General features: G+C 44.2%; 2 protein-coding genes across 3 annotated transcripts in view; one reads left to right on the top strand and one right to left on the bottom strand.

The window, feature by feature from the left end:
- The first annotated feature begins 2 nt into the window (after positions 1–2).
- Positions 3–7,197, top strand: LOC128881166 (sperm flagellar protein 2-like). Its single transcript, XM_054131948.1, has 9 exons — positions 3–260; positions 574–1,630; positions 1,806–2,098; positions 2,508–2,960; positions 3,358–3,840; positions 3,955–4,619; positions 4,844–5,858; positions 6,552–6,791; positions 6,891–7,197. Exons 1-9 carry the CDS (start codon positions 3–5, stop codon positions 7,161–7,163), a joined length of 4,737 nt encoding a protein of 1,578 aa, XP_053987923.1. The 3' UTR covers positions 7,164–7,197.
- Positions 7,198–7,473: 276 nt separating this feature from the next.
- The window catches only part of LOC128880673 (beta-1,4-N-acetylgalactosaminyltransferase bre-4-like), a 94,274-nt gene continuing 80,324 nt past the window's right edge, over positions 7,474–21,423 (bottom strand). For both annotated transcript variants that reach the window (XM_054131000.1, XM_054130998.1), the window contains exons 5-8: positions 21,103–21,339; positions 14,257–14,440; positions 13,959–14,177; positions 7,474–12,989 (exon numbers count right to left, since the gene is read on the bottom strand). In XM_054131000.1, the coding sequence (XP_053986975.1) occupies positions 12,851–12,989; positions 13,959–14,177; positions 14,257–14,440; positions 21,103–21,339 (779 nt within the window). In that variant the 3' untranslated portion in view covers positions 7,474–12,850. The remainder of the gene's footprint in view (positions 12,990–13,958; positions 14,178–14,256; positions 14,441–21,102; positions 21,340–21,423) is intronic.

Raw genomic sequence — 21,423 nt, 5'->3', positions numbered from 1 at the left:
TGATGGCTAAGGCGTACGTCGATTGGCTCAAGTGTCGCAGCAAACGCGAGGCAACCACGAACATCATCAAGTCGAAGATGCAGAAAGAGTTACTGTCGGAGCTCTGGGAACGATTAGCTCAACAGCAAGAGAGAGTTTTCGATGAGGCGATCGCAGCCAGGGTGCTGAATCAGTCAACGTACGAGAAACGAATTGTTACGAAGTTGTGCGAGGTACGCAACCAGAAGAATATCATGGCCGAGAACCAGATGATCTTCGAGGTTAGCTGAAACATAGTACATTATCCAAAGACTTCTTTTTTCTTAAATGTCAGCATAGGTCGACGTTAAGTCTCGCGTAGCTTGTAAATGTAATCCTCCCAGATTCCCTATACATAATGTATATGTTAAGTTTGTAGAAATAAAGTTAGAAGTATCAAAGAGTTGACATATGGTTGCTTACAGTAAATGTGCCTTGTTTAACCTTCCGGTACCTTCCTAACATTTTTCTTTTCGTTAATTACGCTCGATGGTACATGTGATCGCGAATTACCACGATATACCTCAAACATAAATAATCAAATAAATCCCCAAGACTATGACGTCGGAGGCTAACGAGACAAAGATGCGCATGGGCTTGGAGCGCGAGAAGGACCAGGCCAGCAAGCTGCAGAAGGACTTCGAGATCGAGTGCCAGAGAATGTGCGAGCTCAGGCAGAGGCTTCACGAGGAGAAGCTGCGAAAACTGCAGGAGAGACACTGTCAATTCTGTCGCGAGACGGTCAAGGAAGTGATCAACCTCGCTCTGAAGATCGAGGACTATCGGCAAACGAACGATGGCCTCGTTCCGGAGACAATTCTGCGCGAGTGGAAGACGATGTTCGTCAGGTGTCAGCCGATCACCGACGACGAAATCGAGGTCGAGATCGACGTCGACACCGACACAGATAACGAGGAAGAAGATTCGTTGTTCGAGAAGATCTCGAAGATAAAGCAGGAGAGAATCGAGGTGCTGCAGGACGGCCTCTTGGAGGATTATCTCGAAACGAATCCGCCTTGGGACGCGTTCGCGCCGATGGTCGCCGAAGACGCTCGCGAAACGTTCGAGTTGGGCCGCGTTGTGCTCGGTTACGTCGTGCATCGTCTTCTCAACTACATCCACGCGGATATAAATAAACCGCGCCCCTCGTTGCCGAACACAAAGAACGCCGTGATAATCCTCGGCATTGGGAATCCAACAGTGCACGAGTCCATCAGGCAGTTGCTGGAGAACAATGACATTCATTTGGTGAGGATGGAGGACGCGATCAATTACTGTCTCAAACAGTACAAGGCAGAGATGTTGGACGCGGAGTCGATCGATTTGAACATAGTTGCGGCAACCAACGAGGTCGTGAAAGAACTTCAACGAGGAAAGCAACGGATCTCTTGTTTGAGGAAAAGACGGGCCAGCTCAGGGTCCAAGTCCGAAGAAGCCGTGTCGCGGAGAAGCAGGTCGTCGATGCCTACGACGAAGAATGATAGTCAGACGAGCAAGATGGATAGGTTGAGCAAAGAGGCGAAGTCGCATACCCAGGAGAAACAGACGCAGACTCCTAGGAACTTGCCCTTTGACGATCTAGATCCTGTGTTGAGCGACTCGGCGTACATCGGTAGGCTGCTCGTGTATTTTTTGATCAAAGTATACGGAATGGTCCATAAACCTCGATTATTGCACTTTTTAACCTTATTTTCTTGCAATAATCAAGGTTAACTGTGCGAGAGGATTACCGTACTATAATTAGACATTATTTTCGTCGTTCTTGTATCCACTGATGATTGGAACAGGTAAGTGGGCTTACGAGTACCTCACGTTGGGCGAGCCGATCACTAACCAACTCACGACCAAGATCTTGATCGAGTACCTGAAGAGTCTAGATGGTGCCAAAGGCTGGGTTGTGGTCGAGTACCCGAACACGTACGAGCAAATGTCGCTGCTAGAAGCAGCCCTGACGGGTTCCAAGATACCTCCGGACCCTGAGCTCCTGGATTTCGAGGATGTTACCATCGAGGATGTCCAGTCCATCTCTCCTAGAATCGTTTACGAAGACGATGTCGACCCTGTCCCTATGTACAGGCAAGTAGAATGGAAACTCTTACCAAATCTTGAAAATTGATTTCACTTGTTTCGATGATCTTTATTTTTAGCAAGAAAAGCGGAACTTGTTAGTTACTCGAAGAGTTATAAATTATTTATTTAAGGGCTCCTCTTATAAGAGGAGCGTTAAGAGGAATATTTAACCAGTCGGCTGTGATTGGCGAGTATAATCGTCACGAAGAAAAGGCAGCACTTTGTGTCACGACGAGTATACTCGTCATGCGTAAAATTTAGTTACCACTGGTTATTTGAAAGTGTGTTTCACATATTAATTTGAGTAGCAGAAGTATAAGTGTAATATAGCTTCGAAATATCTGCAAATAGTCTGCTCGAATGACAAACTTCACTTTTCTCGTTTGCAACGGATCGATCCGCGTTCCTCTTCCAGGCAGTCGAGAATCGTGCCAGATCCGATCAAGAAGATGAAGGATATCCCTGCGACCACGTTCGCCAGGTTGTTTGTCAGAGTCGAGCAGAAGCCGAAGAGCTTCGATCACGAGGGAGAACGTTACGAGAGGCTGAAGAAGGATACCCCCTCGATAGACAAGTTCTACGCCTCTCAGAACGTCGCTTATCTGCTCTACTACACCAACTTGGACCTAACGACCTTGAAGACGTTGGCGAGACTCGTAATTGGAAAACACGTGCAGGGCAAGTCGTCCGAAGAACTGTTCGGAGATGCCTTGAAGGGCCACGATCGGGCCAAGGAGCCTCGCAGCACTGGCTCCAAGGCTCCTGTGGTTAGACGCATGCTTCCTGCGACAGACCTCGAAGAGGATAAAGAAGCAAGCGAAGAGGAAGAAGAAGAAGAAGAAGAAGAAGTGGACTATGCCAGAGGCGATTTCGTAACTTGACATCCTTTAACATATTACACCATGATTTGAAAAATAAATAATACTAGACGAGGGAACTATTCCTTACTTCTTGTGATGTCTTCGAGTCATTTAAGAAAACACTCAGTGTGTCTTACAACTCTTCTCGGGAGACAATATTAAAACGATATTTGTAACCTCGATTGCTCCTACTTTAGAAATAAAAATCTCCTTCGTAAATACATTTCTGTAATTCATTTTCTTGAATACCTTTATCTAGTATTATGTATTTAGCTTCCAAGGACCAACCAACTCACTTTTGCCTTCGAAAATATTCTTTTTACCAAACCTAGACCTCCTTGCTAGACACGATACGATCTCTTATACCTCACATCATATAATACCTACAGATCCAAACAAAAATTTCTAGTTGAACTTAGACATGCGTCAACCTAGACCAGGGGACGCTAACTGGGAATGGATCGAAATCCCGTTGCCCTCGACGCTCGTGGAATGTTTGGCGAGCCTGTGGGAGGTCGCTGAGAAGATGTACACCGAAGGTCTGAAGGAGCTGTTGTTCCTGAAGAGCGTGCACGCGTCGGGCCTCGTTCCGTACAAGGACTTCATCGTGAGGAACGCGTGGGAGTTCATTAAGAGACCGTGCAACAAGCAGGATCTGTTGAACGAGTTTCATTTCGCGTTCAACGAGATCGACGAGGACGCCAGGCATGATCTGGACGTCAAGTGCGAGCTGCATCGTCGAGTGGCCGATTTCCAGGCCCAATTGTGGGACATTTGCGACAAGAGGAGGCGCGAAACTGAAGAGGAACGTAAACGGTTCGTCGACAATGATTGGACTGTCTTCGAGGCGATGATGTTGTTCAATGTTTACGTGGGGATGGTTCAGGTTGAGGTAGGTCGATGATTGAATGAGTTTTTTCTAAGCTTTGGACTTGAAATACTTCTGTCTCTCTTGACGATACAAAGATACGTCGCAAGAAGAATGTTGATTTTCCAATCTATACAGGTAGACTTATTCATCGACACGATACAAATGGTCCAAGACTACTACTTGGGAATGCTGAAGAGGCCCCTGCAAGAGTCACGTTTTCCAAAAGTCGTTCTGAACCGAATGCAAGTGGGCGAAGTCGAGCCCGTGAACTTTCAAGAACAGCCAGAGTCTCCGAAGCCCGGGGAGAGATTAACAGATCGGAAAGGGGCGAAACGGTTCAAGGGTGGTTCGCCTAAACCGGTTGCTGCTTCTTCCCCTCCGCCGGCGCCGGACTATGCTCTTCTGCGAAAGGAGATCAACGACTACTTGCTCGACAGAAACAAACCTTTTCGGAATTCGGAGGACGTGTGCGTCTTCAAGACTATTCTAGAGAACGTCAGATTTGCGAGGAGCATCGTGGACCGTCTTTCCGCGTTGGTAGACGAGGTTCTCAAGAGAGAAACGACAGTGATTTCCAAGACCAAAGACCTTACGATCCATTCCACCGATTCGATCGCTATCAAGGCGGCAGCCAGAGGACACGATCTCGCGTTGGAATCGCGGTATGCCTTCACGTACGAGGTCGATCGAATTCGTCTAAGACTAGACACGATAGTCGCCGCTGCTCGATCGGAACTCGCTTTCTTGCTGGAGTCCATGCAAAGGACCTTCCATCGATTCTACGACGCCATCGTGGACAGGTTACTTTTTCCCATAATCTAGCTTGCTATTCATTTTTCTGGATTCTCAATGTTTGGTCACAAAGGTGGCTGTGTCTAAACTGCTGGACAAAATTAGCGGAACACTTTTTTAAATGTTCATAATTATGAGAGTTTTTAATCGATTTCAGCGAAACTTCTAATTTGAATTTTGGTAGAATCAAATCGTCTTTTCTTTTACTTAATAAAACACGTGACACGCGCAGGTACTGGCACGAGATGAAGAGCGTGAACGATATGGCGGACGTGTTCTGTTTCGCCATCGAGGAAGGCAGGTACCTCGAGAAAGAGATGCTGCTGGAGGACGACCATTTCGTAATTCGATCAAACGTGTTCGTGATGAAGGTGCCGTCTAAGACGCTGACGACCGTGAAAGAGACCGTCTCGGACACGCGATTCAGAATCGCTCAGCTGGCACGATTGATGGAGATATTTCGCAGGGTCGCTCCGTTCGGGAGCATGTCGGAACGTGCTTTCGTTTATATTCTCCAGGACGTGGCGAGCCACGGGATGGAGGAAGGGGAGGAGATAGCCTTGCCTTGCTGTTGGTACCGTCTTCGACCTGCCGATATCACGACTCTGATCGACAGGCTGTTCGAATCCCCTGATTACGTCGATTGGCGGGAATTCGTCGTTTACGCGATGGACCTGCCGATCCCGTCGCATCGTGACATTCTTCTGGCGAGGGATCGGTTCAGAATCCAGGATCAGGACTTGAAGGAGGTCGTGACCGTCGCGCAGTACCTCTGGACGTCGTTGTGGTTCCTCGAGTGCACCGAGTCGACCGTCGACGTCTTCAAGCTGCTCAGCGACGACTTTCAGAGAAATCGCGAGGAGCTCTACGAAGCAGAACTCTATCACTTCGATCGCGAAAGGTACGGCATGTCGCAGGATCGATTCAGGAATAACTCGACCGCTAACCTGGGGATCTTCGACTCGACCCCCGAGGAAACGCTTAGGATGATCCTGGCCAAGGATCTGTTATGTCGAATGTACATGGTCGATCGACGCACGGTTAATTACACCGCGCTGCTGTTGGCTTTGTGCAAGGACGAGAATCCTCGCGAAGGATTCTCTAAGGCCCTCGCCCTGGCGATGGGGAGCAGAGTGTGCACCGACGTGGAAGAGGGTGAGAGGTACGTGGAGAAACTGTACGAGCAGAAGCGTGCTGCAAGGCGGAGTCAGTTGTCGCGGGAAGCTTCTCGTCACGAAGCTAGACAGGTATAGTTCGCACCTCAGGAGTTGGCGAGGCAGGCAGTTCGAGTGGCTGTCGCGTGACAGCGACACTTTTAATCGTTTGTTTGTTTGTTGTTATAGTGCTTGCAGGGCTACTTTATTCGCCCATATGTATTGCACTTTTCTGATACTTTTTCTTACGAGACCTCTTTTTGCCTTGTCATCTTAATTTTCCATTACTTTATCTTACGCCACAGGCTTTCGATAACTTTTTATATTCTATGACTACTCATTGTAGCCATAGTAGTTGGTTTTCCGTTATCGTGTGAACTATTGTATGAGATAGTATATAAAAATGCCAAGAGTACATTCAAATGAAGAATATGTCACGGAATGTAATACTTTCCATATTACATCGATGTCGAGTTTCCATCGATGCAGAAGGTGACCATTTCGAAATGATGAAAAATTCTTAACGAACCTTGTACGTTAAGAAATATAAGTATACTAAGGAGCAGTTGTTTGTTGTCTCATAGTATCGTGAGAAACTAATTCGTAATGGGTCGATTCTTGGTGAAAGGCGTCATTATTGTCTGTTATGGATGGCACTAAAACACCAAAGGGGTTTGGTTCGATTAGAAGCCTGGGATCTTTTATAACTTAGCAGTCTATAATATTTATAGTAATTCTCTTACAAAGAAATCCTAGTATATTGAAAGGAATGGTGGGACGTCTTAGATAACCGAGGAAATCGTTCGTCGCCTGATGGACAGAGTCGAAGAAACTATCGGGTGGTCGGTGGAAAAGCAGTCGCTGGAGAAGCTCGACGACACGACGTCGGGACTTGTCTTCGAAGAGGAGATGGAACACGAGGGGATCTCGATAATCAGTTCGTCGATTTTCGGCGAAAGCGAATTTAAATTCCGACCCACGGATCAAGAAGACGTCATTTACTGGCTGCCCCTGGACGTTTGTCTCGTAAGAACATCCCTCTCTGATTTTTCTACAAACGAAAGGATGTAAAATTTATCGTGTCTTCGTGTCTACTGTATTCTGGTTTGCTCGATGTTATTTCAGACGGTCCTGACTGCCGCATTGCCGTGGCACACCTTGAAACCGGAGATTTTCGTACCCTGCCGTCCGAACCTGCGGGATAGTTTAATTTTCGTGTACCAGGAACTGAAGGACGAGGACCTCAACGAGGGGGAGAACGTCGTTCTTGCTCATCGACTTCTGAATCACGAGTTCATGAAGCGTTTGTTGAATAGCGTCGGGAAGTTCACCGCCAGGAACGTGGGGAAAATGATTCAGGAAATTCTACGAACGAAAGAGAATTCGAAGTCTGGTTAAGTCGCGGGGATTTCTCTTGTCCTTGTTCCTTTCGTTCGCAAGTTACTATTCTTCAAACATACATTGTATTTATAAAATATGTATCACTACCACTTTCAAGAGAGCTAAGATAAACTAAAAGGAATATAAACGACGGTAATCAATCGTTCGATAATTCCCAGTACGCGGCCAAGGCAGGAACGAAAGGGTTAACAAATCTACGCGCGCATTTTCCTCGGGAAGTCTAACTTCCCTGATTCCGCGACCTCGCTTACTGGTTAGTCTGAAAAGAAAAAGAACGAACGGATCAGGAGTCGCGAGGTTAAGAGGATAAGCTTTAACAAGATTTATTGTTTCGATACATCACGAGTGTAACCTGTGAAAAATTGTAATCTTCCAGGTAAATTGAGAAGATACCATGTTTTACGTACACGAGGATAAATGTTTTTTTTCCTTTCCTTTTTTGCGTTTTTTTGTTGCTTTTGTGTTCTATTTTCTCCCTGTCCACGTTTCACGCTTTAACGATGGGCTTATGCTCTTACGGCGTACAAACGCGAAGTTTATAAAATGTCGTTGACTTTCGTATCAAACGTTTGGTATCGTAGAAACAGTCCTCGTGCTCGTTTTCTGTCCGCGAATACCTTAATGCCTCGACACAAGCGACGGATTATAATAATAATCGTATGCGTCGGTATATACCGCGTTTACGCGCTCGCGCGTACGTGTATCAGACTATCGATTTACCGCCACATATAAATACTTACGGTCTTGTTACTCTACGCACTTTATTTCGATCACTATGTTGTCTTTGTCGATGAAATATTAGTAATTGCGCGCGTCGCGCGACACTTGGAACGAGCGTTAACCGGAAATCAACAAAGTATGTACAACGAGTCGCAGAAGTGTTCATACTACTGACTTTAGACTGTTTACGACCTTTTGGGGTAAATGCTGAGGGATCGTTATCGATAAAAATCTTGATAAAATCAAATTAAAAGTCTGTATGTTTGCAATTTCTCCGTGACTATTATTATCGTTGTTCAATTCGGATGAAACAATTGTTTTAGTACTTGTACGCTTCATCGTCTCGGCGCGCTGATGACGCTAAGTGTAGCACCAGCAACTATCTACTGTTTGGTCCATCGTGTAGTGGAAACAATCAGGATTTCGATAGTGAATACTTTACGTAAATCCATTTTTCTGGTCATATTGAACGAATACAGTATACATATTTATCGATAAGGATCCCAACAAACACTTTGTTCTAGAAATGCATCGTATGCGTTGGAAGAAGTCAACGGTTCAGGGAGTATGGAATATTTCTGAGGCTCGCTACAAGTCGTCGAAAATGTACAATTTATCGTCCTGCGTACACGAAACGACTAAATAGAAAAATAAAAGATTTACCTCTCAAAACTCGTACTTGACGCATCGTTCACAACTCACGCGAGAATATCTCTTTCACTTCGAACACCTTATATCCGAGGAAAACAAAAGTGAAATCTAATTGTAAGACTACTAATTCGAAGAAAAAAACGAAAACGTTCATTCTCAATACGCGTCGATAAAACACGTTAGACGTTTCCCGACGTCCCTTACTTATCTCGACTACCTATGATATTACCGATATTATTCGATAACGATTATTACGGTACAGTGTCCTTAATGTAGGATGAAAATCGCTTCGAACTGCGTCGTTTGCGTGTATCGTTCTTCTCCGAGTTCGATCTCCGTTCGACGTCAACGAGCCCGTCCAAGAACTTCGCGCAGCGAACAGCATCGGATATCCGATCGTTGCGAAAAACGACCAACATCGATCACTTCTCCGATGACGCCGTTTGATAATCCGATCGGTAGGAACGAACGATTAAAGGAGCGCGCAGAGGATACCGTTACAAACACAGACGACGTGCGAAAGGCCTCGATGACGCTTCGCGTCGCTCGAAGCTCGATAATTTACAACAATTAAGTAATTTCCATCTTCAACGATGATTTAATTGGACGTCAAATTTCCTTACCCTTTCGCACCTAAACGATCCAACGAGCGTTGTTTCGTTTCTTTAACGCTGGCCGATATTGCCAATCGCGAAAAACAATGGACAAATAATTTTCGATCAGTTGCCACCTAGAGTTTCCTGTTCGTCGACGCAACGTTGCGCGTTCTCCGGGTACATATATTATTGTGTTAAATATCGTTTACATTTTTAAACTTAGGTGGGAATATATATCGACTGATTTCGAGTAACGTGCGCAGCGATTCGAGGAATCTTCAAGCGACAGTTTCATTTCTCGAGGGCCGTTCGCACGTAATCGCGTAAAGGAAATTGGTCCGACCTTACCGCGCTCTCTCTCGTCTCTCGCGAGATTTCTGTCGCCGCAAAGAAGGTGCATTATTCACAGCCCGTACTCTCACCCTTAACGATTTAAGTATTGATTCCAAGCGATCAAACGTGGCGCGCGTAACCACATCTCCCATGGTATGCGTGATATGTTTGTGTTTCTTGTGTTTCTCGCCTCCATTGAAACGCACTTTCTTCCATCACCCACGCATCTTACGTTCGAAAGTTATTTATCTAAACGCTCGAATTCGGAAAACACACCTGAAACCTTGGGAAACTGACCAAGAGGGTTCGTATGTCTGAATTTTAATGGGTCGAGGAATATGCCTTTCGATATTCGGATCCAAATTTTTTTACTTTTTGTGGTAATATTGCCTTGATTCGAGAGGCCTATTTTCCTATGGTAGATAACAGCAATCCAACCTGGATTGTTTGTTTCGAAATAAAGTTGTACAGGTACACAACATTTTGTCAAAAATGAATAAACCGGACTAATATTAAATTATACTAAAACCCTACGAACTTATTCCTCGTTCCAGTATGTACCTCGAGCCTCATCTTCGTACGACTTCACCAAAACTAATTCCAAACCTCGAATTTAGTCTTCCAAGCTTCCAGGTCAGATGTCAATCAATTTCGATGATAAATTACCTACCGATGGATGGCACCTCCCAATGATCGAGCGTGCGCGAATATTATCGGCCATCGTGCGAAATGTGTGCATGTACGTGCCGTGTATGTCTGTGTATGAGTGTGTGTACATATAGGTTCGAAGGAAATACGTATAAAATGCTAAACGACGAGCGTTCTCGAATACGCAGAGTTCCGTCATTTGTTCGCGTTACACGCTTAAGTACCGTTTCCATTGTAAGTCCGTCTATACAAGATCACTCGGGCGTCCGTACAGAAATAAACCTTTCGCGACGCAATTAACGATACTTATTTGATCGATGACTACACGAATCCCAAACCAAAAAAATAGGCTTCTCTTTCCATATTCGGCTCGAGCGCGCCGTGATCGCGGACTTCGAATAGCAGTTTCCGTCGATCGAGGAATTCGATGCTTAAAGAACGCGTCCATCGAACGACGATTCATCGAGCTAGATCTCGTCTATAAAATGTTCTCGCCGCCACGCTTATGGTAGCTAGCGGCAAAAACTCAAACAAACGTACACCGTTTCGCTGGAAGCTATGAAAAGTAGTTCACGAACGAAGAACGCGATTTCCATCGTCTGTTCTACGCCGAACGCATCGCGAGAGTCCTCCCAATAACGTGTAACGTTTACTGGTGGAACCTACGATCGCGTACTTGTATTAAAATTCACGTGTCACGGGCGTGGCTGTGAAAATTATCGCGAAGAACAAGTATACACGGTAGGACTCCCTGCTTCGCGTTACTTGGATGCAGGGTAGGTAGGTAGAGAAGTGATGTGTGAATTTTATTTCATTCTTTAAAATTGAAATTATTTCTTGGCTGTTTATGCATTCGTAAATTAATTAACATTCGAACTAAACGTACAGAGCTACTAGATATTTTCATAAGAAGAGGGTAAAAGTCGAATTAAAACATAATAAAAAGCAAGAATAATAAATAGACTGCGGATGTTTATGCATTTGTGGCAAGTGAAAACGTGAGAAAATGTATGAAATATCAATAAAATATATGTTGCACTGTTTAGGAGATAAGGCATAATTAAATCTGAATTCTTATGAAATAGAAATAGAATAAAGAAATAAAGAAATAGAATTATAATTATTTTGACAAGATAGATAACTTTCAAATACATTGGAAATAAGGAGCAATAGTGGAAATACCTGTACCTGAATTTTCCCGTGAAGCAGGGAGCCCCAATTGATATCTCGAAGAAGGCGTACAAGTTGCAAAGGCAAAGGCGCGGATATCCCGATCATCCGCGCCGCGGTAGCTTGGATTTCTGGCTAAAACCGAGGGTATTTTTCACTGGAACTGTATCGAGTCTCAACGATAAAAAACAAAAGAGTATCGCGCAGAGTCCGGTTCGGCCGCAAGAAGCAACGCAAGCACGATTCGCGCGAACTCAATGGAAGCCAACTGCGCCGCCTGCTGCGAAACTGTCCTAGATACGCGCTGGTCAAGCGGAAACTCGGGCTACTAGCGTTTCGCGTAACGCGACCGAGGAAGCCTCAAACTTCTGCGGACCGTACGTACTCCCGTACGCGTATACGGGGTGTCTCGCCTAAAAGAAGACACGCTAGTCGCGACAAGACAACAACTATATCATTTACATTTAGATTATCGAAGCATGAATACATCGCAACGAGTATTTTCGTAGGATATTTTTCCAAGGCCATGGTTTTATGTTTTTCAAGGTTGATGAACGTCTTTTTCCTTGGTACGTTTTTAGTATCGTTCAACTTTATGTTACCAGTAAGCGATCCTTGATTCCCCAAACTTGAAGTTAATCGTGAAGTGTCCGAGTGGCTTGGTTTAGGTGAGACACTCTGTACATAGTGCTAGACGTATAAAATAGCACATGACGATTCTCGGAATGCAACTAATCATTGCAGTCTTTCGGATTTTATCACAACGTAACATTATAAAGTCATAATGCAATCATGTTCCACGATAAGTTTCACGATCGCTTATCAATATATCCACATCTGCGAAATCAGTAAAGTTACTTTACGACGATCAAACGTGCGCGATGATATATCCTACTTCCGCGACCAGTTTCATTCGACGAATCGCCGTGCTCCAATTATGTTCGGCGCCGTTATACCTCTAGCGGACTCCGAAAATGACGTCCGTGGTAGGATCTACCCTCGTTTTGCACGTTTCTCTTCTCTTTTGCACCTTCCAGCTCGTTACTCACGCGCGCACACGCACACAACACATTCTCCTTTGGCACGTTAGCTCGTACGCTACAATTCTACCTTGCTCTCTAGCCTATCGTTGCGATAAAAAAATACGAGGAATAAAAATATATCACGTAACAACGTTTCTCCCGTTGGCGATCGCCGCCGAGAGAAACAACTCGCGAGGATCTTAAGCGGATGCAAACGTCGACGTTTCCAACGTTGGCGTTCCGGGACATCTCGGAATCTCCTTTCGAAAGGTGTGCATCGTCCTTGAAATTACCTGGAACCGTCCACCCACGTCTATTACCTCCCATTCGCTCGAACGTCACTCGCGACCGTTCGAGATCGTTCCCAAATAACCAACGTGTCACACAAAGCGTATTTTCCCTTCGGCTGTTCGCTCGTTTTGGTACGAGCGAATCGATTCTCGGATCAGTTCCCGTACAGTTGCCGCCCCGGAACCGAACGCGGAACGACGATCGGCCGATCGACGTCTCTGGGCCTGCTCCACTATCCGATCCAAGACAGCCATCAGCTGGGCTGTGGGGGCGTCAACTTCACCAAAAGCCACGTGTACAGTTTCGGCTTCTGCTTGTTCACCAGCTCGTACTGAAGGTCGCTCAGCCCGTCCGTGGAGAACCGCTTCTTGCCCGTCTTCAGGTACTCGTACCTGAGTCAGATGGAATTCAACGGTTAATGAAACGATTCTCGCCGGACTGAGGATTATACCGAGTCACGTGACGGTACGATAAGGGTGCTTGAAGCTTTTGCTAAGCTAGAGGTCTCGCGCCGACCATCTGCGTGTTTAATTTAGTTAAGTGATGATAATAATAGCACTATCGTTTTAAATGCAAGGACACCACGTTTTGATATCGCGGGATAATGTTTAGCAACGAGGTAGATTTAACAATATGTAACGAGAATGAGTTACAGTCAGTCCCATAAAAGTATTCGTACTGCATCTGTTCAAGTAATTTGTCTAATTTAAATGATAGGCTCCATGTTTCCGAATCGATTTTCCATTAAAAATAGAAATACGAATGAACTTCGCACACATTTGCAATTACGAATTTATTTGGAAACAAAGCATTCATGTAAATTTAAATTGAACAATTTTTTTTAATGATTATAGAGAGTACGAATACTTATGGGACTGACTGTATTTTTAAATATACGCCATGAAGACCTTAATCCTCAACAGTTAACACGGGGTCATTGGTGTCTTCTGATGTTTCCGACTATTTAAACTATAGCAAAAATTCTGTAAAAATTCATGGCACTAGCTTCAGGTGCCTACGTCTACTAGAAAATTCGAAACGTTTTTGTTTTTAAATTTATAACTTTTGACAAAAGAGTGTTATTTTAAAAAAGTTGACAGCAAAATAAAATTGATGGCCTACATTTTCAAGGAAAATTAATATGCTTTAGATATCTTGACGCTAAATGTTTAATTAATCTCCTTCAAACGTTCTCGATCACTTTCTCTCACGCCTAACACCTGTTTGGTACCCAAATGCTTTCTATGCGAGCCACTATTAACCTTTTGCGTTGCTAATGGATGTACCGAAATCAGAAAATTTCGACTGGGAAGATTTAGAAAGGATTAAGGAAAATCGACGTTTCAATGATCGAAGCTCACCTCTTGGGGTTGGCCTTCTCCTTCTTGTGCGTGAGCATCTTGTAGCGCGCGACGTTCGCCGGGTACCGGGAGATATGGAGGCCGTGGGCTTTTATCCTATTGGCCATGTCGTCGTCCTCGCCGCCCCAGCCCCAAAACACGTTGCTGAATCCGTTCACCATGTGGAACTGTTCGCGCGACATCGCCGACACGCCGCCGAATAAATCGGCGTACGGTAGCCTGCATCGACAAGGAACGTTTCGATAATTTATTTTCAAACGCCACCTCGGAACGTCCGCGGAAAGAACGCGCGGTTTACCTGTATTTGAACTTGTCGACTGCAACCGACATGTGTCTGGGCTGCTCGGGACAGGTGTAGAGATTTCTATCGTCTTCCGGAAGTAGGTCGACGTCGTGAAAAATGAAACAGTCGAAAAGTCGTTCCCTCAAGGCTTCGACGTAGCCGACGTTCATGAGCATCGCGCGGTTGAAGGACTCGCTGCCTGAAAACAGAATGAGAATCGGGGTTAGCTTTTCGGCGACGCCACTTTTAGCCACTCGCGTTCATTTGTAGCTGAATTTTCGTGATATTTATGCGTGACAGTGCTTTAGGATCTTGCTAGGAATTCAAGCTTGACTTTCGCGAGCTATGCAAAATAATATAGCTTTGTCCAATCTTTGCGAAATTCGATAAACTTTCAAAGCTGTTCCTCGCAATTTTCCTCTGTATTTTCGATTTGGTTTTCCACGAAAAGTCATCCCCTTTTCTAATACACTACGGTTAGTTGAACATCCTCTGTCCAGATAACTGTGTAAAGAATACAGTCAAATTTCGGCTCGGATCGCTACTCTTTCAGTATTTTTCGGACACACGCGAGCGTAAAGAGGCACAAAAGCTTTGTGCCTTTGACAAGCAAAATCGACGAAACAGGTTCTCCAGTCCATCATCGACGGAGTATTGACTCTGTCCCTGCTGGGTCCTTTCTGGACCTTGTAGTTAAGTTCAAACGATTTCCTTCGGTGCAACGATTTAAACAAAAGAATTGTCTCGAATTCCTCTTCTTTCTTAATAGACAGTCACAAAATTGCCCTTATTTTCTTGAATATGCATATTCTGTGTCTTCGCATAAATTATGCTGTTTCGCTATCGACATGATAGGGCGATTGGAGACAAGGAACGCGGGATGCTCGGTGCATTCGTTGCGGATCGACAAGCTCGATTTTCTACGTTGTACACACATGTGCATACATGTAGGTCAACCGAGGAACAACGTAACGCATGAGATCGCATGAAAAGGGAGAAAATGGAGGGTGTCGCGGGCAAAGAGAAGCTGATTTCAAAGGCGAGACGCATCTACCATCGGGTACCGTTGCCTAGGCGCATTTCACGCTCCGACTACCGCCCGTCTATCCGATTAGTTCCGTCTAATCCGGACTATTCGAATGGCTCAATAATCGAATCCTCGGCAAGCATTTGTTAAATCTTCTGAAAGATATTTTGAACTCTTTCCTGAATTGATTTTACATACATCATATTCTACCATATCTCAGGAAATGACGTTCCTTTTTCAAATGTCATAGGTTCTAAAAATTATAATTTTCGATGAGGAAATTGCACTCTGTCTAATCGTTAGTTTCATTCGATCATAGAAGACTTACATTTCGTCGCTTTTCGTTAAAAATACTCTTCTTTGTCTATTAGAGAAATCTGTCTAAATTAAATGACAGGTTTGATATTTTCAAATGAATGTTTCGTTATAAATGTATACATGAATGAACTTTACACTTGTATGTATTAATAATGAAATATTTATTTGAAAATAGCAAAGCAATCGTTTAATTTAGACAGATTTCATTAATAGACATACACATCCAATATGAAAGTTAGCAACAAAAGTTGTATAGTAATAATTTACGGTGCATATTAATTATTCATTGAAGGCAGTAAGTGTCAACATATTTATGAACGAGTTTGTAGAAGATCCAAATATTTACAAAACCGACCGTAAATAATTATCCTGAAGAGAATTCCACGAAGGTAGAAACGTTGAACAAGTATTGTATTCAGAAACACGAGGAACTATCCCGTCCAGATTCTCTAGGACGTTATTCTAGAGAACGGCCGGTGTCCGACATGGTCCTTCTACCGACATTCGAGACCTAACCGTACCACCGCGACTCGATCGACTCGTTGTCTTCGACGACATCGTTATCGTCGACTGTTCGCTGAGTACGATGGGAAACAAAACGAATCTAGGAGATGGAGGGCGAAAACAAACGCCCCCGGAGCTTTTATTAAAATCCGCTGGCTGCAGCCACTTCTCGTTGACGATGAATGCAAATGAACTCCGGCCCGCGGGTTTATTATCGCCCAAGAAAATTCTCCGTCGAGGGGCTTGATTAATTTTCACGTTTGTTGCTAGACAGCCGCGCTTAATAGAATCCCGACGATCGATCACAATTTGATTCGATAACCTCCGGGGGTGGCCCCGAGCACGGACAGTAAAATCGCATTATTAATCTAATTTGACGTATATTCCGAGAGTATAATTCAGTTGCGTTAACGGACGACGCTTCTCTCTCTGCATCTACTTAGACGGAATGGGCAAAAACGAACACGATCTTTTTCTCCGAGATGGAGTAACGGTTATAGGTCGCATTAAGGATAAGAGGATGATGAATGAAGACTCGAGAGCCAAAGAGGGGGAAATAGCCGCGACAAATCGCTGGGCGTTATAGGTATACGATCTCCTTCGCTTGGGTACTTTTCGCCTTCTTACCCTACATTCAGGTCAGTCTCCAGAGATTTTAACAGTTCGATAATTAGAAGTAGACGTTCCGCTGCATTAATGGGCCCGTTTGAAAGGTGAATTTAACGTGTTTCGTCTCAGAGAAATGGAAGTTTCTGAGTCGAACGGAAATGTAAAAGATACAAGGAAGCTGTATTTTCTCACGATTGGCGCTGTATCTATCAAACTGTGCAGAATTTTGCAAAAGAAGCATCAGAATTTTTGTTTTAGTATTTTTCAATCAAAAGGATTCTATAGAACATCCTGTGATAAATGGAGCTAGAGTGTACGGCGTTTTAACGAAGTAGAAATCTCAATTTCGTACGTTGTCAATCATTTCGATTAGATTCAATAATGTAGCGTACGAAGTGCCCTATTCGTTTTTACGAGTCGTGGGATGTTTGAGAAGGTAAAACATGAAACCGAGGAATTTTCACGCGATGTTTGCACTTTTTCGTTAAAACTGTAAATCGTCATATCCCCGGTACTATTTATGGCAGGGAGTTCCGCGAGGTACAACTTTTTTCCGCCGAAAAATAATAAAAGAAAAATTGTTTCGCTTCTTTCGCGAGATTTTGCACGGTTTCAAAGAGATAGCGCGTAAACGGAAAAAATGTAGCGCAGCTTTTTTTACGTTACCTCTGAATGCTGAAAAAGGAAGTGTATTTTAAAACGCACCCTTCGTAACACGTTGACTGTCGGAGTTCGTACTCGTGAAAATTTCCACGGGGTCACAATTTTGCTTTTGTTCAACTGGAAATTATTCGAGGGGCTACTTTTCTTTTTTTTGGGCCAAAAACTGGATTTATCAGTCTTCTTTTAATAATGCTTTCGTTAATTCACGCTATGACCACGTTCACGATAAATAGAATAAAATTATTTCTTGTTAGATTTAACCACCAGGCTCGTCTCAATTGTGTTAACATTCTGGGTTCGACCGTCTGACATGAAATACAATATAATGAAATATAATGAAATATAGTGAAATATAGTACGTAATTTGTAAACAAATTTAACAAAGTCTTTCATCTACAAATACAAATGAACGTACCAAATGTCGAGTGTTACTGTCGAATGCTCGCAAAAAATCACGAAAATTGCCTCGAAGCTGCTCCAAATAAAAGAGTACCTCCTCGACACCTCAATTAATTCTTTCAGTTTCCCAACGAAAAGTCCTGTTAACCATGTACGAGTGGCGTTCAACGTGTGAATGCAACAAAGTGGCCCCTTCTAATTACTGTATTTTGAAAAAGGTCTCAGGAGCGGTTTATCGCTGCAACGAGCGACGCAATCGATCGTGCGGATCGCTCTCGGTGATTCCCCGTTAACGAGACATCGGCGACCGCGAGGGTACGTTATTCCCGTACGGTTACGGTAATAGGTACCTCGAGTAACGTTCCGCGACGCTCCCAACGAATCCGAACGATATTAACGGTGCCGCGGCGAATCCACGACAGCTGCGACTAATTGCATTCGCGTCTTCCACCTTGACGAGGCCGCGTGACTCGCAACTCTCCAGTGATTCCTGGTTCGCGTTTATCCCAACAGGTGCTGGATGATTTTCATCAGTGTCATCTCCGTGGCGAGTCTCGCGGGGAGTTTTCGAAACCTACTTTAACGCTTGCGGTACATACACTATATTCAATCTAGAATTGTCTGGCTGCTCGTTTGTTCCGCGAACAGGTTGATTGTTAATCGAGCAAAATAATTCGAACCTCGTCGTACATTTACGACAATGGTTTCCATTCGACACGGATTTCTTTTCCCGCAGTTTTTCGTTGCGCGACGACAAGACGCATCGTCGGATGGCGTGACGACACCCCTGAAGCGTCTCATTAGCCGACAGACAAGAGGAAAATATTCTCGGGCGCTCCTCGCAACGGCGAAGCCCGGATAAAAATGCAAATACCTCGACAGGGCGAAGCGGCCGTAAATTCGTAGCTCTCGTTCTGCCCGTATTTGCGTTAAACGGAAGGTAGATCACGAGTCAAAGAGTCCGCTCCATTAATTCTTATTTGCGGAATCCGGCGCAGGCTTCGCGATAAGGGATTCTAGCGGCGAACGTAACGAGTTTACCTCTCTTCGAAACGAAACGAACTCGAGCCGAGCCAGAACAAATCCCACGGAATCCCCTCCGACGATGGGAATTATTGAAATGCGACCAATCTAATTTCCTCGTTCGCATAATAGCCCGACAACAAACTCAGTCGAATAAACAAAAGCAGCGATCACGGAAACGCCGATCGATAAATATTAAAGATGACTGCGATTATGTAAAAGCAGAAGGTAAGTCCAAGTCGAAGGAAAATTGAAAATATTTAGGATTACAGAGATTTCTTCTTATCCCATTGGAATTTAGCGTAGGATCTGTTCGATATCTTACTGTACTCATAACTTGTAAAAGCTTCGGTTTTAAATTTTCAGTAAAAAATCATTGAATTGTGATAATAAAATAAAAATTGACGAAGCTGCGTTGCAGCGACATCCTTTATATTACGAGATAGGAGCTGTTTTACTTTTTGGTGTTAGGCTCAACCAACCCTGACATCCAATGGCGACCAGCTTCATCCTGATTATATCAGAGTATCAATATACTCGGAAGACTGAACGAGCTGGTGTGACGCCATGTTCCACTATTTTTCGATGCAAATTTTTCCTGATATATTTCAAAGTATACACCTTCGTGTATGCAAATCTGAATAGTCTACCTTCTACGGTCTGCGAGTTAAAAATTCTCGAAAACTGGCCTGTTTTTAAGTCAGTCAGGGTGGTTGCACCCCCTAACTCGGGCGTCCCAGAGTCCACGGCTAATGCTCGGTAACTCGGCGGATTAGATGCTGGCCAACGAAATCTGATCGCTGTTTGGCCAATCAGGAAAACAGTAGCGAGTGGTCGGACTGTCGCTGGCTACGGGTGCATCGAATGCACGCAGCCGATACCGCATTGCGGTATATGCAACAGCTATCGTTGCTCTTGTGTCTCCGCGATTAAATTACCCTCGAGTTCGACTTACGTAAGGGTTGCCGCGTCTCAGAGACCCTGACCGTGAACGACTGAGCGTCAGAGGTAGGCAACTGTATATCTATTACTTGTTAAATAAAAGTTCACAGGCCTTATCAAGCTTACAGTGCGATGCAACAATTCTGTTTATGACCGTCTTCAGACGTACGGAAATAAATAAATAATTTCCACGCGTATAATTCAATGTTTGTGAAAATTAGAGTAGGAAAATGTAGCGCATCGCACGTTTATCGCGAATTGAATTCAACAAAGCTATTTTCAAACGTCGATCAATATGATAAAGGTATTTAATATCGTTCACGAGTATCGTCACACGCGATGAACTGGTCAACGAAGCAGGAACATATCTTGATAATGCACCGAGTGGCATGCCTGTCATTTATATGCCCGTTAATTACGCCGGTGTTCGCAAATATTGTCGGTGTTACATCATCGCGCAAGTTAATTGGTTCTAACTGGTTTCGAGAATATAAAATCAATGGAAAGCTAACATCTTATCGCGACGTACGTTTACAGAGGTAATTTATTGAATTCCCTGATGCGCTTAGATTGGTCGAGGGAATACCCTTGTTTTATGGGACCTCTATCTTATATAGAATATATGAATTATATACCATTGTTTTATGCGCCATTCAATTTAGTACCACGTGAAATATTTTTGCATTTAATTGAAAAAAGTGTCTTTACGATTAAACATTTGTCTGATCACGGTAGAAGTAGGTACAAATGAAACAGGTTCGGTGATAAATTTCTTTTCGTCCAAGGATCATCACAGCTGATTGAGAAGGGGATCGGGTGGTGCGTTTCATCGAGAACTGACTGTCCCGTCGCTTATATAACAAAGAGTGTGCCGGCCGGTGCGGGCGGACCGATCGATGCCCCGGCGATTCGACGGGGATAAATTTAATTAAAAATCACGTTAACGTTTCGAACCAACTCCAAGAGGATGAAAGAGATATATCGTCGTAGAAGTTCGTTCGAGGATATCCGACTGATCGTATCGGACAAGCGACTTGGACCACTGCGAAGAAGTATATTCAGGAAAAGTACGAAAGGCAATCTCGAGATAGCTGGAGAAGTTCGATGTTCGATTTTTAAAATACGTCGCGTACGAACGGACACACTCTGTGGATGATTTGTCGCGATCACGGGTCAGTTACCCCCGATATACCCTAGCGTACATTTATAGAATTAATTCGATGGCATCCTTTGTATATTTCCATCGTCTTCGTTGACGTTTTGAAACCCGGGGGGGGGGGAATAAAATTTTCCTCTTTTACCGATACTGTTTCTTTCTTATTCCGCGCTCGCGGATTCATATCGAATAAATAAATAAATACATAGAGAGAGCTCACCTTTTTGCTCGATCACGAATATCTGGTAGTCGATCTGCTGACGGAGTAACATCGGATGAAGATTGTAAAGCAACGCTTGGAGATGCTGCGGTCGATCGCGAAACGGAATGATAATGGCAACGCGATGCCTGGCGACGCAATCCGCGGGACAACCTCTGCCGCCTGGTTTCACGTCGACGAACGTCTTTTCGATCACCGACATCTCCGGAGGTGACTTGATAACCGCCAGTGGTCCAACTGAAAACACCCGATACACCCACTGGTTAACCTCGATTCGGCCAAACTTTCCTTTTTCTTCGAAAGGAACAAGATGAAGTGAAA

The sequence above is a fragment of the Hylaeus volcanicus genome, chromosome 8, assembly GCF_026283585.1.
Source record: "Hylaeus volcanicus isolate JK05 chromosome 8, UHH_iyHylVolc1.0_haploid, whole genome shotgun sequence".
Lineage (NCBI taxonomy): Eukaryota > Metazoa > Arthropoda > Insecta > Hymenoptera > Colletidae > Hylaeus > Hylaeus volcanicus.
The sequence above is the reverse complement of the archived record's forward strand: the minus strand, read 5'-3'. Positions and strand labels throughout refer to the sequence as shown.

What these genes read in the sequence shown, in the direction of transcription:
- LOC128881166 (XM_054131948.1), top strand. Translation starts at nt 3, where the DNA reads ATGGCTAAGGCGTACGTCGATTGGCTCAAGTGTCGCAGCAAACGCGAG. An exon ending in TACGACGCCATCGTGGACAG is followed by an intron (nt 4,620 to 4,843) that starts GTTACTTTTTCC and finishes TGACACGCGCAG; the next exon opens with GTACTGGCACGAGATGAAGA. An exon ending in TGCCCCTGGACGTTTGTCTC is followed by an intron (nt 6,792 to 6,890) that starts GTAAGAACATCC and finishes ATGTTATTTCAG; the next exon opens with ACGGTCCTGACTGCCGCATT.